General features: G+C 55.4%; 1 protein-coding gene across 2 annotated transcripts in view; it reads left to right on the top strand.

The window, feature by feature from the left end:
- Positions 1-16504, top strand: part of LOC137357236 (serine/threonine-protein phosphatase 2B catalytic subunit gamma isoform-like) — a 66302-nt gene extending 49798 nt beyond the window's left edge. Inside the window, exons 11-13 of one of the 2 annotated variants that reach the window (XM_068023416.1) lie at positions 513-542; positions 5691-6118; positions 14690-16504. In XM_068023416.1, coding sequence (XP_067879517.1) covers positions 513-542; positions 5691-6097 — 437 coding nt within the window. In that variant the 3' untranslated portion in view covers positions 6098-6118; positions 14690-16504. Of the gene's footprint in view, positions 1-512; positions 543-5690; positions 7282-14689 lie in introns of those variants that run through there. The other variant, XM_068023415.1, reaches the window with a different exon arrangement.
- Positions 16505-17736: the final 1232 nt, after the last annotated feature.

The raw sequence follows: 17736 nt of genomic DNA, 5'->3' as shown, positions 1-17736 counted from the left end.
GAATCCAGCCGGGAGGAATCAGAGCGCCGAATCCAGCCGGGAGGAATCAGAGCGCCGAATCCAGCCGGGAGGAATCAGAGCGCCGAATCCAGCCAGGAGGCTCTGGGTGTTAGATTTACAACTTGAATGCATCCTTTGGGAGGTTGGCTGTGCTGTCACTGATATTCATGTTGTCTCGGTGCTGAGTAGAAATGTACTGTATGTTTGTGCGGGTTGCAAAAATTTGATCTCAGGTGAGCCAAGACCACTTGATCATTTTGAACTGATTGATCATTCACCAAATAGTGTGTCAGTTACACAAAATTGGATGGGTAAGAGAATGGCTTGTGACTGCAAACTCTGGGCGAGTTAGTGTTTAGCCCCTGAGTTGCTGTTCGTTGCCTCCTCATTCTGCCCAGTATCTTTGAATTGAACTTGTAATTTGTGTTGTGAGGCTTCCTTGTTGGATAACATTATTGACTCTCTCTCTTTCTCTGTCTCTTTCTCTCATCTTACCCCCTCCCCATTTACAGCCATGACTGATGCAACATTGTCTGATAAAGGTATGTGTATGCTTGTTGTTAATGGTGTGTCATTGATCTGTGTTTTCACCCAGATCCCAGACCAGCCTCTCATTCTGGTGTCTAAGCTTGTCAGCCAGCCATGCTCAACTGACAAGTGCCTGACAACAGGAGTGTCTGTGTTCATGCCTGCCTCTGGCTTCTGAGCAACATGCAGTTAATGTTTCAATGCTTGTTAAAAGTTAGAGGAATAGACTCCTCGTCCACAGACAAGTGGGTAGTCCTTCTGGGGTCTTTTGTTTGAATCCAGGTGAGACTGATGCTCTCTTTCCTGGCTGCAGATGCCCGAAATCTCCATTCTCCTTGAACTTTGCAGAGGTCCAAGGCAGCAATTGGAGAAAGCAGACTGTTGCAGGCGAGTGCTGAGGTTCTCCTTTTATTTCCTCTCTTGGGTTCTGGGCAAGGCAGTATTTACTGTTCTTCCCTTCTTGCCCTGAGGACATTAAAGAGCCAGTGGGGTCATGTAGAACTGGAGAGGTACATAGGCCCAACCCAGTTAGTGGTGGAAGGTTCCCATTGGCTTCAAGGTGGCAATGAGCAGCTGACTGGATATCAGTGTCGGGGACGGGGGACACTCCAGACTGGACCAGAAGAGCAAGCCCTGACCACTGGATAGTCAGCTCTGCTGGACTGGCACTAACTGGGTGAGTGCCTGGCACCTCCCTGCACTGCACAGTCTCAGATTATTACCCCCTACGCATAACTCAACAACACCAACTTTAAGGAAACCTGACACGAGCCCGAATTCCGGAGCCGGAAGTCAGACCCCACCTGAACCGAACCGGGCACATGTCGGGACCCGTCGGGGTCGGGTCAGGTGGCAGGCCTTTACATCAGTACATGGGTAAAGGCCTGCTACCCGACCTGACCCCGACGGCATGCGTCAGGTTCGGGTTCGGGTCGTGTCGGGCTTCCGGGTCCAGCATTCGGGTTTCCTTTGCATACCTCTATCCCACCTACCCCCTCTCCCCACCAAAAATACATTGCTCATTTCCTTGGCATAACTACGCCAACCGCATTTAATACTTGAACTAAGTGTCTTTTTAAAGTTACAAGCACTTTTCTGACCGTGGTTGGTCAGATGATGTCGGGGCACTGTTCCCCTCTGGTTTCTCTGATTCTGGTGCAAACATTTGACAGTTCAGGAGATTGTTTCACCATTTGGTGTTTGAATCACGGAGGTCAGGCCTGCTTTGCTTTAAAAGTAGAGCTGCTGGGGTTGTTAAGTGTTGTATGAAAGCACTTTGATATCTTAATCCTGGTGCCACTAAAGTCCCAATTTGAGGGGGAAAACCTTCAGGTCTCCCTCTGGTTGCAATAAAGTAATAGTGTGTGGGAGTTGTGATTGCACTCACTTCATGTCTGATCATGTCGGTTGTTGCTTCTTGTACTTGCTGTGTTTTTTTGATTTGATTTCCTGGATAATTCAGGCTGGTCTAATTAGGCAGTATGTCTAAAGTTATCCAGCTTTGTTTTCACTTTGTAGTAAACAGCGAGCTAACTCTGGGTAAACATCAGCTTGAATTATTTCCTTTTTATGGGAATGTTACTGAGACATAAGTAACAATGGTTATCTTCTAAAAATTGATTTCCTGGTTGGATTTGCTTCATGTTCAAGTTGGAATCAATTAATATCCATTAAAAATCTTGTGTCTATGCACACTTGGCCCGTCAACTATTCCCATGTAGTACTTGTAATGGGAATTGCCTTTGCTGGGATTATCTGCTACATGGAGTGATACCAGAAATTTGGTGAGTGGGATTTCAGTACTAAGTGCCTTAAACAAAGGGACAAGTCAATATGTTAAAAAATCAGAGGAGCCAGTTGGGGATTTTCTTGCAGTGAAAGTTTGGGCAACTTAGACCCGTAGCCTACAACTTCTGTGCCAAGTGGGAACTCCAGGATGCTTCATGTATAAGAAATGTCTCCAGCTGCTGAAACTCAAGCTCAGGGGTTCTGAGCTTAAGGAGGGGCTGGAATCCCTACAGGGCATACAGAGGCTGTGAATTTCCTGGAGTGCATGTTCCAGGAGGTGGTCACCCCCTAGCCACTGGGATTTAAGGAAGAGAGTATGTGGATGGCCATCAAGCAGGGTAGAAAGAGGCAGGCAGTACAGGAACACTCAAAGTGTGACACTCTTCAACAAAGAATACCAATGAGGATGATGACACCTTGGGGGAATGCAGAGCACATCCATGGCACTGTGTGGCAAATAAGTGCAGAAGAGGACACAGCAAAGTCTAGAAATGCAGTGGCCGGAGGGGATTTGGTAGTCTGCAGGATAAACATGTGTTTCTCCAATTATCCTATTATAGACTAAGATATTAACAGTGTCAAGAGTATGCTGGGCAGGCAGGGCAATGGTAGAGATATTCCTGAAAAGTATACAAGGGAACTTGCTTGATGGATGTGTTTCCAGCCCGAGCAAGCAAGGAAACACTGCTGGATCTAATTTTGGGGGATGAAGGGGCAAGTGGGTCATGTTTCTGTGGGGGAGTATTTGGGGAACAGTAATCACAACATCAGATTTCGAAGAGTTCTCGAAAAGGACAAGGACAATCACATGTGAAAATACTTAAGTGAAGGAGGGCTAACTTCATGGAGTTGAAAAGGGATCTGACCTAGGTGAATTAGAATCACAAACTGGCAGACAGCAGTAATTAAACAATTCAAAGCCTTCAAAGAGGAGGTGTCTTCAGTACAGAATAGACACATTCCCCTGAGGGGTAAAGGAAAGACATTATAGGATGGAGCTCCCTGGATGGTTAAACATACAGAGGTTCAAATGAGACAGTAAAGGGAAGCTTATGCCAATTGTAAGGTTAATAATATCGAGAACCAAACTTAACATGGACACTGCAGAGAAGCTTGAGGAAAGGGAATGAGGGGTAAAGAGAGGGTTTGAGAATTGATCAGCATCTAACAAAAGGGAGTCTTTTGTAAACACAAATGGTAAAATGATAGTCAAAGTAAGTGTGGGGCCAATAAGGAGCCAGAAGGATGAGCTCATGGAGGCAGAGGGCATGGCCGCCTTCAGCTGCTGAGGCACTATTGTCTGAGATTTCCTCCTGAAACCTCTCTGCCTCTTGACCTCTCTCCTCCTTTAAGATGCTGCGTAAAACCTACCTCTTTGACCCAAATTTTTGGTCATCGCCCCTACTATCATCTTATGTGACTCAGTGATCAATTTTCATGAGTAACACTCCTGTGAAGCACCTTGGGGCATTTTACTGTGTTAAAGTCCCTAGATAATACCACTTGTTAGCCTGGGACAGGTTGTATGGGAAGAGATTGCTAACACAGGCAATAAGATCAGCAGTGGACCAGTCATGCAGCCCATCAGCAAGGCAATGGCTAATTTGAGAGCAGATTCCTTAACTCCATGAATAGTCAGAAGGGCAAGAGGGACCTGACTCTTCAGAGGTCGAGCGAGTGGTGGGAGCTGGAGAGCCTGAAGACATGCCAACAATGTTCAGAGGAAGACTAAGCTGGCTCGAATCATGTACAAAGAAAGCATTTAGTATGTGAGAATCTGATGGGAACTCAGCTGAATATGCTAGAGGCAGAGAAGTTGGTTTGACTGCATTGATGAAAGGAGGAAGGGAGGTTCCTGTGCTATTGCTGCATCAGTTAGTTAAAGCCAACAATTCATCAGATCGACGACCGAGAGTATGTGAAGCACAGGTGATCCGTGTTTCCAGCAGTTGCTACTTTCCTTCCTACTTATGGTAAGGAAAGAAAAATTCTTGCAACTCTCTCGTGCCTTTCACAACCTCAGAACGTCCCAAAGCACTTTACGGCCAATGAAGTACTTTTAAAGTATAGTCACTGGTGTAATGTAGGAAACGCAGTAGCCAGTTAGTGCACAGCAAGCTCCCACAAAAAGCAGTAGGCCATGAAACCAGGTAGAAACTCCCCTCCTCTTCAAAACAGTACCTTGGGATCTTTTACATCCACCTAAGAGGGCAGACAGAGCTTCGTTTTCATGGTTCTTTGGACCATACAGCACTCCCTCACTTGTATGATTGAGACTTGAACCATTGCCTGACCTGGAGGCATGAGTGCTCCCCACTGATCCATGGCCAACACGAGGTGTTGGCACTGGGGGAGGAGCAGATGGGGGGTGTCGGGGAAGCTCCCAGGTATGTCTGACTTGGAGCTGGGAATGATCAGGGTAAATTCTCACTTGAACAGACAATTGTGTTTATCAGTAAACCCCACTGCCCAGTCTCAGGCTTGCCCAAGCCTTTTTATACTAAAGGAGCATGGGGACCGGAGGAGGCCATTCAGCCCCTTGAGCCTGTTCATAGAATGTTTAAGGCACAGAAAGATGCCACTTAGCCCATCATGTCTGTGGCGGCTGAAAAACAATCCACCCTTTCTAATCCACCATTCATTTAGATCATGGCTGGCCTGCAGTTTAATTCCATGTACTCACCTTGGTTTCACAACCCTTAATATCCGAACCCAACAAAACTCGATCAATCTCAGTTTTGACATTTTCAATTGAGCCAGCATCAAGAGCTTTTTGGTGGAGAGAGTTCCAGATTTCCACTACCTTTTGTGTCAAGAGGTGCTTCCTGAATGGCCTAGGTCTAATTTGAAGATAGTGGCCCCTTGTCCTGGCCTCTTCGCCTGACTAGAGGAAAGTGCTGGAAATATTCAGCAGGTCAGGCAGCATCTGTACAGAGAGAAACTGTACTAATGTTTCAGGTCTGTGACCTTTCATCAGAGGAAATAGTTTCCCTCTGTCTATCCTATTGAATTTTTAATCATTTTCAACACCTTGATTCAATCACTCGAAGCCTCATCTATGCATCCTGTCCTCTGAATTTAACCCTTTTATCCCTGCTATCACTCTGGTGAACCTCCGGTAATTGCTCAGACATGAATGCTGTGTTGCTGATAGAGACTGGTCAAAGCTCTGGACAACTGCAAAGGAACTGAAGCTCCTTGAACTGTGTAAATATTGATCGAGAATTCACCACCCTTACATGACTCTTGGGTGAGATGTGTTAATTATCCAATTTATAATATCAGTCCTCAGGGGTTAACTGGAAACCCTTCTGTTGCAGTATTAGGTGAGTGAGTGCCTTACATGTTGATTTGTCTCTGTGTCTGTCTCCAAGGGAAAGCTTCACTGCAGAAGATCAGCTTTGAACAGGCCAGGGGTCTGGACCGGGTAAACGAGAGGATGCCTCCGCGCCATCAGCAGACGAGTAACGAGGCTCCGGCTCCAGCTCCAACTCAGGCCCAGGCTCGGGCTCAGGCTCAGTCCCAGGGTCGGGCCCAGGCTCGAGCCTCGGCCCCGTCTTGGGGCCAGGTGAAACGGACCCCCCCAGGTTACCAAGCCACCCATGGACAGCAAAACACTTCTCCACAGCAGCAGCCGCCTGGTCGCTCCCAGTACGGCGCCAACATGTATGCTGACCTCCGACAGCAAGCTAATGTCCAAAACCCTGAAACCAGGCCGCGTCCCACGCCCGCACAGCCAGCTGCCAAGGGAGGCAAATCAAAAGATAAGATGGCACACTAACAGCTCGCCCCCACCTCACAGGTGCAATTAGGTCCTATTTATTTGTTTGTAATTGCTTGCGAGATGGAAGTGTCTTGGGAACCATAGCCCCCACCCCCTAGCCTCAATTCTCTTGTTCAGCGGCGATCGGTGCTCACTTTAGGTGGTACGTCCAGAAATTGTAGCCCTTACATTTGAGAAGCCAGCCTCTGTCCGACTGTAGTGATGTGATTGGGGAGCACCCGACTAAAGTAGCTCTTGGTTTTTCTTGGGCCTTGCTAAGTCTCGGAAGGACTTGGAGTATCACTTCCAGTTCTCCGGCCTGGAATATCCTTCCCCAGGGAGGGTTGGGTGGACTTGGGAGGTGTGTGCCATCCCAATACCCTCTGTGAGCCATCGCTCCTTTCACAGAGTGACCGTTAGACGCCCTGGAGCATTGAAGTTAAAGGTGCTGGGGGCAGGAGGAGTGCAGTCTTCACTCGAGAAGTGTTGCAGTGCAACGGGTGATGACCAGCCCAAAATCCTGTAGGGAGGCAGTGCGGTCAAGAAGGCAGCCTTCCTGCTGACTGCTGGGCTACCTGCTTTCCCCACCCACCCCCCTTCCCCTCTACAACCAATGCCTTTGGAGCCTTCCGAAGAATGATTGGACCTTTATTGCTGGTGAGGCTCAGTGCGTCCCCACTCCGCTGCTGGGCTCTCCTGTGTTTCCACATACTGGCACTGAAACAATCCCACTTAAACAATTCAGCACCCGATCTCAGAGGCACTTGGTTCCCCATTGGAATGTTTTACCAATTCTAACTCCAATCTTTTGAAGCCGAGAGTTTGGAACTGAGAGCTCATGCAAAATTTTTGGAGAAATGAAAATGTCGAAACAAACGTGTTTCATTATGAGTTTTTTCTTGAAAAATATATCTTTTTTAAAAAACCGTCTGCGTTACATAGCACAAGTCCCGAATTCATTCCTGCACCTTCAATTTGAAATGAGTGAACCCATTGAATGTGCTTGACTTGTACTCTTCTGACTTGGAACGTCAGCTGCAGAGTGAAGTTTGGGGTAAAATTCTCACACTGCCCTGGGGATGTGTTTCTGACCTAATGTCGGCAGGAGAGGGGGGTTGCCCAAATGCCACTCCCCTGCATCTCTTTATTCCCACCGCCCCTCCCCCCTCTCTCCCCCTGCCCCCTCCGCTCTGCCCCATCTGTCCCCCCTGCCCCTCTCTCTCTCCCCCCTGCCCCTCTCTCTCTCCCCCCTGCCCCTCTCTCTCTCCCCCCTGCCCCTCTCCCTCTGCCCCCTGCCCCTCTCTCTCTCCTCCCTGCTCCTCTCTCCCGCCTGCCCCTACCTATCTCTCTCCCCCTGCCCCTCTCTCTGTCTCTCTCTCTCTCTCCCTCCCCTGCCCCTCTCTCTCTCTCCCCTGCCCCCCTCGCTCGCTCTCCACTGCTTCTCTCTCTCTCTCCTATGATCCATGTCTCTCCCGTGCCCCCTCTCTCTCCCGTGCCCCCTCTCTCTCCCGTGCCCCCTCTCTCTCCCGTGCCCCCACTCTCTCCCATGCCCCCACTCTTTCCCGTGCCCCCTCTCTCTTCACCTGCCCTCCTCTCTCCCCCGGCCCCCTCTGTCCCCCGCCCTCTCTCTCTCCCCCCGCCCTCTCTCTCTCCCCCCGCCCTCTCTCTCTCCCCCTGCCCTCTCTCTCTCCCCCTGCCCTCTCTCTCTCCCCCTGCCCTCTCTCTCTCCCCCTGCCCACGTGTCCCTCTCCCCCTGCACACGTCTCCCTCTCCCCCTGCACACGTCTCCCTCTCCCCCTGCACACGTCTCCCTCTCCCCCTGCACACGTCTCCATCTCCCCCTGCACACGTCTCCCTCTCCCCCTGCACACGTCTCCCTCTCCCCCTGCACACGTCTCCCTCTCCCCCTGCACACGTCTCCCTCTCCCCCTGCACACGTCTCCCTCTCCCCCTGCACACGTCTCCGTCTCCCCCTGCCCACGTCTCCGTCTCCCCCTGCCCACGTCTCCGTCTCCCCCTGCCCACGTCTCCCTCTCCCCCTGCCCACGTCTCCCTCTCCCCCTGCCCACGTCTCCCTCTCCCACTGCCCACGTCTCCCTCTCCCCCTGCCAACGTCTCCCTCCCCCTGCCAACGTCTCCCTCTCCCCCTGCCAACGTCTCTCTCTCCCCCTGCCCACGTCCCTCTCTCCCCCGCCCACGTCCCTCTCTCCCCCTGCCCACGTCTCTCTCTCCCCCTGCCCACGTCTCTCTCTCTCCCTGCCCACGTCTCTCTCTCCCCCTGCCCACGTCTCTCTCACCCCTGCCCACGTCTCTCTCACCCCTGCCCACGTCTCTCTCCCCCCTGCCCACGTCTCTCTCTCTCCCCCTGCCCACGTCTCTCTCCCTCTCCCCCTGCCCACGTCTCTCTCTCTCTCCTCCTGCCCACGTCTCTCTCTCTCTCCACCTGCCCACGTCTCTCTCTCCCCCTGCCCACGTCTCTCTCTCCCCCTGCCCACGTCCCTCTCTCTCCCTGCCCACGTCCCTCTCTCTCCCTGCCCACGTCCCTCTCTCTCCCTGCCCACGTCCCTCTCTCTCCCTGCCCACGTCCCTCTCTCTCCCTGCCCACGTCCCTCTCTCTCCCTGCCCACGTCCCTCTCTCTCCCTGCCCACGTCCCTCTCTCCCCCTGCCCACGTCCCTCTCTCTCCCTGCCCACGTCCCTCTCTCTCCCTGCCCACGTCCCTCTCTCTCCCTGCCCACGTCCCTCTCTCTCCCTGCCCACGTCCCTCTCTCTCCCTGCCCACGTCCCTCTCTCTCCCTGCCCACGTCCCTCTCTCTCCCTGCCCACGTCCCTCTCTCTCCCTGCCCACGTCTCTCTCTCTCCCCCTGCCCACGTCTCTCTCTCTCCCCCTGCCCACGTCTCTCTCTCTCCCCCTGCCCACGTCTCTCTCTCTCCCCCTGCCCAAGTCTTTCTCTCTCCCCCTGCCCAAGTCTTTCTCTCCCCCTGGCCACGTCTCTCTCGCTCTCTCTCCCTGCCCACGTCTCTCTCTCTCCCTGCCCACGTCTCTCTCTCTCCCTGCCCACGTCTCTCTCTCTCCCTGCCCACGTCTCTCTCTCTCCCTGCCCACGTCTCTCTCTCTCCCTGCCCACGTCTCTCTCTCTCCCTGCCCACGTCTCTCTCTCTCTCTCTCTCCCTGCCCACGTCTCTCTCTCTCTCTCTCTCTCCCTGCCCACGTCTCTCTCTCTCCCTCTCCCTGCCCACGTCCCTCTCTCTCCCTGCCCACGTCCCTCTCTCTCCCTGCCCACGTCCCTCTCTCTCCCTGCCCACGTCCCTCTCTCTCTCCTGCCCACGTCTCTCTCTCTCCCTGCCCACGTCTCTCTCTCTCCCTGCCCACGTCTCTCTCTCTCCCTGCCCACGTCTCTCTCTCTCCCTGCCCACGTCTCTCTCTCTCTCTCCCTGCCCACGTCTCTCTCTCTCTCTCTCCCTGCCCACGTCTCTCTCTCTCCCTGCCCACGTCTCTCTCTCTCCCTGCCCACGTCTCTCTCTCTCTCTCTCCCTGCCCACGTCTCTCTCTCTCTCTCTCTCCCTGCCCACGTCTCTCTCTCTCCCTCTCCCTGCCCACGTCCCTCTCTCTCCCTGCCCACGTCCCTCTCTCTCCCTGCCCACGTCCCTCTCTCTCCCTGCCCACGTCTCTCTCTCTCCCTGCCCACGTCTCTCTCTCTCCCTGCCCACGTCTCTCTCTCTCCCTGCCCACGTCTCTCTCTCTCCCTGCCCACGTCTCTCTCTCTCTCTCTCCCTGCACACGTCTCTCTCTCTCTCTCTCTCCCTGCCCACGTCCCTCTCTCTCCCTCTCCCTGCCCACGTCCCTCTCTCTCCCTGCCCACGTCCCTCTCTCCCCCTGCCCACGTCCCTCTCTCCCCCTGCCCACGTCCCTCTCTCCCCCTGCCCACGTCCCTCTCTCCCCCTGCCCACGTCCCTCTCTCCCCCTGCCCACGTCCCTCTCTCCCCCTGCCCACGTCTCTCTCTCTCCCCCTGCCCACGTCTCTCTCTCTCCCCCTGCCCAAGTCTCTCTCTCTCTCCCCCTGCCCAAGTCTTTCTCTCTTCCCCTGCCCAAGTCTTTCTCTCCCCCGGCCACGTCTCTCTCGCGCTCGCTCCCTGCCCACGTCTCTCTCTCTCCCTGCCCACGTCTCTCTCTCTCCCTGCCCACGTTTCTCTCTCTCCCTGCCAACGTTTCTCTCTCTCCCTGCCAACGTTTCTCTCTCTCCCTGCCCACGTCTCTCTCTCTCTCTCCCTGCCCACGTCTCTTTCTCTCTAACCCTGCCCACGTCTCTCTCTCTCTCTCCCTGCCCACGTCTCTCTCTCTCTCTCCCTGCCCACGTCTCTCTCTCTTTCTCTCCCTGCCCACGTCTCTCTCTCTCTCTCTCCCTGCCCATGTCTCTCTCTCTCCTTGCCCATGTCCCTCTCTCTCCCTGCCCACGTCCCTCTCTCTCCCTGCCCACGTCCCTCTCTCTCCCTGCCCACGTCCCTCTCTCTCCCTGCCCACGTCCCTCTCTCTCCCTGCCCACGTCCCTCTCTCTCCCTGCCCACGTCCCTCTCTCTCCCTGCCCACGTCCCTCTCTCTCCCTGCCCACGTCCCTCTCTCTCCCTGCCCACGTCCCTCTCTCTCCCTGCCCACGTCCCTCTCTCTCCCTGCCCACGTCCCTCTCTCTCCCTGCCCACGTCCCTCTCTCTCCCTGCCCACGTCCCTCTCTCTCCCTGCCCACGTCCCTCTCTCTCCCTGCCCACGTCCCTCTCTCTCCCTGCCCACGTCCCTCTCTCTCCCTGCCCACGTCCCTCTCTCTCCCTGCCCACGTCCCTCTCTCTCCCTGCCCACCTCTCCCTCTCTCTCCCTGCCCACGTCCCTCTCTCTCCCTGCCCACGTCCCCCTCTCTCCCTGCCCACGTCCCCCTCTCTCTCCCTCTGCCCTCCCTCTCTCCCCCTGCCCTCCCTCTCTCCCCCTGCCCTCTCTCTCTCCCCCTGCCCTCTCTCTCTCCCCCTGCCCACGTCTCCCTCTCCCCCTGCCCACGTGTCCCTCTCCCCCTGCACACGTCTCCCTCTCCCCCTGCACACGTCTCCCTCTCCCCCTGCCCACGTCTCCGTCTCCCCCTGCCCACGTCTCCGTCTCCCCCTGCCCACGTCTCCGTCTCCCCCTGCCCACGTCTCCGTCTCCCCCTGCCCACGTCTCCCTCTCCCCCTGCCAACGTCTCCCTCTCCCCCTGCCAACGTCTCTCTCTTCCCCCTGCCAACGTTTCATTCTCCCCCGCCAACGTCTCTCTCTCCCCCTGCCCACGTCTCTCTCTCCCCCTGCCCACATCTCTCTCTGCCCCTGCCTACGTCTCCCTCTCCCCCTGCACGAGTCTCTCTCCCCCTGCTCACGTCTCTCTCTCCCCCTGCCCACGTCTCTCTCTCCTCCTGCCCACGTCTCTCTCTCTCTCCACCTGCCCACGTCTCTCTCTCCCCCTGCCCACGTCTCTCTCATCCCCCTGCCCACGTCTCTCTCTCCCCCTGCCCACGTCTCTCTCTCCCCCTGCACACGTCTCTCTCTCCCCCTGCCCACGTCCCTCTCTCTCCCTGCCCACGTCCCTCTGTCTCCCTGCCCACGTCCCCCTCTCTCCCTGCCCACGTCCCCCTCTCTCCCTGCCCACGTCCCCCTCTCTCCCTGCCCACGTCCCCCTCTCTCCCTGCCCACGTCCCCCTCTCTCCCTGCCCACGTCCCCCTCTCTCCCTGCCCACGTCCCCCTCTCTCCCTGCCCACGTCCCCCTCTCTCCCTGCCCACGTCCCCCTCTCTCCCTGCCCACGTCCCTCTCTCTCCCTGCCCACGTCCCTCTCTCTCCCTGCCCACGTCCCTCTCTCTCCCTGCCCACGTCCCTCTCTCTCCCTGCCCACGTCCCTCTCTCCCCCTGCCCACGTCTCTCTCTCTCCCCCTGCCCACGTCTCTCTCTCTCCCCCTGCCCACGTCTCTCTCTCTCCCCCTGCCCAAGTCTTTCTCTCTCCCCCTGCCCAAGTCTTTCTCTCTCCCCCTGCCCAAGTCTTTCTCTCTCCCCCTGCCCAAGTCTTTCTCTCTCCCCCTGCCCAAGTCTTTCTCTCTCCCCCTGCCCAAGTCTTTCTCTCTCTCCCTGCCCAAGTCTTTCTCTCTCCCCCTGCCCAAGTCTTTCTCTCCCCCGGCCACGTCTCTCTCGCGCTCGCTCCCTGCCCACGTCTCTCTCTCTCCCTGCCCACGTCTCTCTCTCTCTCTCCCTGCCCACGTCTCTCTCTCTCCCTGCCCACGTCTCTCTCTCTCCCTGCCCACGTCTCTCTCTCTCCCTGCCCATGTCTCTCTCTCTCTCTCCCTGCCCACGTCTCTCTCTCTCTCTAACCCTGCCCACGTCTCTCTCTCTCTCTCCCTGCCCATGTCTCTCTCTCTTTCTCTCCCTGCCCACGTCTCTCTCTCTCTCTCTCCCTGCCCACATCCCTCTCTCTCCCTGCCCACGTCCCTCTCTCTCCCTGCCCACGTCCCTCTCTCTCCCTGCCCACGTCCCTCTCTCTCCCTGCCCACGTCCCTCTCTCTCCCTGCCCACGTCCCTCTCTCTCCCTGCCCACGTCCCTCTCTCTCCCTGCCCACATCCCTCTCTCTCCCTGCCCACGTCCCTCTCTCTCCCTGCCCACGTCCCTCTCTCTCCCTGCCCACCTCTCCCTCTCTCTCCCTGCCCACGTCCCTCTCTCTCCCTGCCCACGTCCCTCTCTCTCCCAGCCCACGTCTCTCTCTCCCCCTGCACAAGTCTCTCTCTCCCTGCCCACGTCTCTCTCTCTCCCTGACCCCTACTCTCTCCCCGCCCCTCTCTCTTTCTCTCTCCCTCGCCCCTCTCTCTTTCTCTCTCCCTCGCCCCTCTCTCTTTCTCTCTCCCTGCCCACGTCCCTCTCTCTCCCTGCCCACGTCCCTCTCTCTCCCTGCCCACGTCCCTCTCTCTCCCTGCCCACCTCTCCCTCTCTCTCCCTGCCCACGTCCCCCTCTCTCCCTGCCCACGTCCCTCTCTCTCCCTGCCCACGTCCCTCTCTCTCCATGCCCACGTCCCTTTCTCTCCCAGCCCACGTCTCTCTCTCCCCCTGCACAAGTCTCTCTCTCCCTGCCCACGTCTCTCTCTCTCCCTGACCCCTACTCTCTCCCCGCCCCTCTCTCTTTCTCTCTCCCTCGCCCCTCTCTCTTTCTCTCTCCCTCGCCCCTCTCTCTTTCTCTCTCCCTCGCCCCTCTTTCTTTCTCCCTCCCTCGCCCCTCTCTTTTTCCCTCTCCCTCGCCCCTCTCTCTTTCTCTCTCCCTCGCCCCTCTCTCTTTCTCTCTCCCTCGCCCCTCTCTCTTTCTCTCTCCCTCGCCCCTCTCTCTTTCTCTCTCCCCGCCCCTCTCTCGTTCTCTCTCCCCGCCCCTCTCTCTTTCTCTCTCCCTTGCCCCTCTCTCTCCCCCGCCCCCCCCTCTCTCTCCCCCCCGTCCCCCCTCTCTCTCCCCCCCGTCCCCCCTGTCTCTCCCCCCCGCCCCCCACCTTTCTCTCTCTCCCCCGTTCCCCCTCTCTCATTCTCTCTCCCCGCCCCTTTCTCGTTCTCTCTCCCCGCCCCTCTCTCTTTCTCTTTCCCTTGCCCCTCTCTCTCCCCCGCCCCCCTCTCTCTCTCTCCCCGCCCCCCACCTCTCTCTCCCCCCCGCCCTCCCTCTCTCTCCCCCCCGCCCCCCCTCTCTCTCTCCCCCCCGCCCCCCACCTCTCTCTCTCTCCCCCGCCCCCCCCTCTCTCCCCCGCCCCCCCCTCTCTCTCTCCCCCCCGCCCCCCACCTCTCTCTCTCTCCCCCGCCCCCCCCTCTCTCCCCCGCCCCCCCCTCTCTCTCTCCCCCGCCCCCCCTCTCTCTCTCCCCCGCCCCCCCTCTCTCTCTCCCCCGCCCCCCCACCTCTCTCTCTCTCCCCCGCCCCCCCTCTCTCTCCCCCCCGCCCTCCCTCTCTCTCTCTCCCCCGCCCCCCCTCTCTCTCTCCCCCGCCCCCCCTCTCTCTCTCCCCCGCCCCCCGTCTCTCTCTCTCCCCCGCCCCCCACCTCTCTCTCTCTCCCCCACCCCCCCTCTCTCCCCCGCCCCCCCTCTCTCTCTCCCCCGCCCCCCCCTCTCTCTCTCCCCCGCCCCCCCTCTCTCTCTCCCCCGCCCCCCCACCTCTCTCTCTCTCCCCCGCCCCCCCTCTCTCTCCCCCCCGCCCTCCCTCTCTCTCTCTCCCCCGCCCCCCCTCTCTCTCTCCCCCGCCCCCCGTCTCTCTCTCTCCCCCGCCCCCCACCTCTCTCTCTCTCCCCCACCCCCCCTCTCTCCCCCGCCCCCCCTCTCTCTCTCCCCCGCCCCCCCTCTCTCTCTCCCCCGCCCCCCCTCTCTCTCTCCCCCGCCCCCCACCTCTCTCTCCCCCGCCCCCCACCTCTCTTTCTCTCCCCCGCCCCCCCTCTCTCTTATTCTCTCTCCCCCGCCCCTCCCCTTTTCTTTCCAACTCCCTGACACGATGAAAACTAATCCAGGAGATCTCACTGGCCCAGGTCATCTGGGTCTTTATCCAAATGTTATCTGACCCACTGAGAGTTTACAAAAAGTTTCCTTTTGCTTTAGTGTTCCTGATGGCTGCTCCCTCAAGTGCAATGGCCTGTCGCTCTGAAGTGTTTCGGCATTTCTGGTCCTGGATTACCTTTCCCAAGTTGCACTTTGAGAACATCATTCTCGACCGACCATGTCTGCTTGCGGAATTCCTCACAGATACTGGGTGGCCTTAATGCAGGCCACTGAATTATGATCTTTTTATTGCCCTCTTTACAAAGAGTCCCAAATAACGTCAGTTGAAAGGAATCTTGTTGTGATGGTGACGCACTTCTGTTTACTGCTCTTATTTTTTATTGGGACAGAAATCACTTGGACATGAGTATTAACCCACCCTGAACAGTTAGCATCAGTCAGTATATTGCAATTTGAATTAGGAGCCAGTGGGGTGAGTGACCTGGAAGAGAAGTGTTGGATTTGTTGCAGCTGTTGAATCGGGGAACCTCTCCAGATTGAAGAATCTGTCTTCTCATGTCCAGCAGCTTCCAGCACTGACCAGTTAAAAGAAATGCATGAACTCCCGCAACTCAGTGTAAAGTCGTGAGCAGATGTGGTCAGGCCCTGCACCAACTTCGTAGCCCTCCCCTCTCTAGAACCATGACCTGCAGTTGGGCACACGTTGCTTTTGGGAAAGGTAGCTGGTTTGTAGAACTGAGAGAGGGCAGGGGTGTAACAGGATGCGAGGAGCCACTGGTCAGGGAAAGGGCGTGTTGTTGGCGGAGGCTGCCACAAGACCAGCAACCTGGTGCTTGTACAAGAGGTGCTCAGAAGAATGTCCCAGAGTCAGGTTGTTGTGGCTGAGTTTGTTTCACAGATTATCCCTCCTGTTGCTGCTCTTAGGCAAGGATCACTGGTACTCCTGACTTTCCAGATGACAGTGGTGGTTTCCTCTGGTGGAAGGGAGTGAGTACCAGCAGCTGATTAGGTAGGCTCTTGAGGTGTTTTCATTGTTGAATCCAAGTTTGCTGAGTCTTGGTGAGGACGTAACTGTCAACTCCTTGCTCCTTACCTCAGGTCAGCTGCTGGCTCAAAGGCACCCAAACTGCTTTTAAAGAGCCGCAGAGTCCCACTGCAGCTGCCTGATGCCAAGAGCAGCGACTGTCCAAACTGATAGACCAATGGGTTGCGAGGGCTGCTAGTTTGTTTCTTGAGAGAACTCCAAACTACAGCAGCAGCGTTCGTTCTGGTTTAGTTGATTCCTTCAAGGCAGAGGTGATCAAACATGGGCCTTAGTGGAGCACTTGGCTCAGTCTTTGCCTGGAAACAGGGAGAAATATTGACCTCTGAGCCTCCTCTGCGACATTCCCGACTAAGCTAGTGTCAGCAAATTCACATCAAAAGCATCCTCACCACCCAACCCCTCCCCCCCACAAAGAAAACTGAAGACCTAGTGCCTAAAATAGGCTTCTGATCCAATTGGATATGGCAAATGAAATCTGTCACTAGGATTTTAGGGTCTGTTTAGCTGGGGATGGTAGACTGAAAGGTGGAAACTTATACATTTCAGTTATATTGGTGAGAAAGGACTCTTGAGAGATACTGACTTCCTCCCTGTTTTAACCACTTGGCTTCCAATTCACCAGGAACACCATCATATGTTGGTGCGTTTTTTTAAAAGTAAGAGTTCTCTTTTTTGCAGAATCTTTAAAAGTGTGCTGTAACCGTCCCTGGTGTCCTTTTAAGAAAAGGACAGCTCTCTTCATGAGAGAAATTCTGCATTGATACTGTTGGTTAAAAAGAGTTTCATGAACTTGTGTTTTTTGTAAGTGCACTGAGAAAAGCGTTGCAGTTTCTAATTTAACACAGCGATGAGATGACAGCGAATTTTTCTTGTAGCAAAATTTGCATTAAAAATATAAGTTTGGTTTCATTGGCTGCTGCTCCAGATGTGTGTTCCTGTTCTGCCCTTCGAATCTGAACTTGGGATGTGTGAAGTGTTGCCATAAACACGGAGCAGGATGCTTGCTTCACCAGCCTATATGGTGGGCCATTCGTGCTCTGATAATATTTGGCAGCCAGCCAGCCTCCAGGGTTTCTGAGCTTGTATCGCCAGGTATTGTGTATTTTAATCGACTGGGCTCAGTAATGCAGATCCAGCCTCCCTCACAAACTCTGAAGATAAGTGTCTGATATTCATTCTTAGGATAAAAGCAAAATACTGCGGATGCTGGAAATCTGAAACAAAAACAAGAAATGCTGGATTCACTCAGCAGGTCTGGCAGCATCTGTGGAAAGAGAAGCAGAGTTAACGTTTCGGGTCAGTGACCCTTCTTCGGGTCACTGACCCGAAACGTTAACTCTGCTTCTCTTTCCACAGATGCTGCCAGACCTGCTGAGTGAATCCAGCATTTCTTATTTTTGATTCATTCTTAGGATGTAGGTGTCACTGGCAAGGCTGGTACTTAGTACCCATCCTTGACTTTGGGACAGTTGTGTGTCTTGCTGCAGGGGCAGTTAAGGGTCACCCATATTGGTGTGTTACTGGCACTTAGAGGCCCAGACTGGGCAAGGACAACAGGTTTCCATCCCCAAAGGACATTTTGTTTTACTCGTCGTGGGATGTGGGCGTCGCTGGCTATGCCAGCGTTTTATTGCCCATCCCTAATTGCCCTTGGAAGGAGCTGGTGAGCTGCCTTTTTGAACCGCTGCAATCCTTGGGCTGTAGGTCCAACAACAGTACTGTGAGCAAAGGAGTTCCAGTTTGTGAACCAGTTCGGTTTTTACAACAATTCGACAGTTTCATGGTCACTTTACTGAGACCAGATGTTTATTTCCAATTTTTCACGCTGATTTCAAATTCTCAAACTGCAACAGTGCAGGTGTGTGTGCGTGAGATGGGGGTTTGTGTTTGTGTGTATTTTGTTAGTTGTCTGCTGATTACTGGAGTCTCCTTTTCAGACGTCTGCACCGAGTACACTGATGTGTGTCAGTTGATGATTCGAATGGTTATTTTTCTGTGTGAAAATGGTGATGGATTTGGGTTTGGGGGCTCGAGAGGGCGAGGTTTCGGAAACTGGCTCCACTCTGCTATCCAGTGACCAGAGCCTGCAATTACATCGTGA

This window comes from Heterodontus francisci, chromosome 47 (assembly GCF_036365525.1).
Source record: "Heterodontus francisci isolate sHetFra1 chromosome 47, sHetFra1.hap1, whole genome shotgun sequence".
NCBI classification, from domain to species: Eukaryota; Metazoa; Chordata; class Chondrichthyes; order Heterodontiformes; family Heterodontidae; genus Heterodontus; species Heterodontus francisci.
The sequence above is the reverse complement of the archived record's forward strand: the minus strand, read 5'-3'. Positions and strand labels throughout refer to the sequence as shown.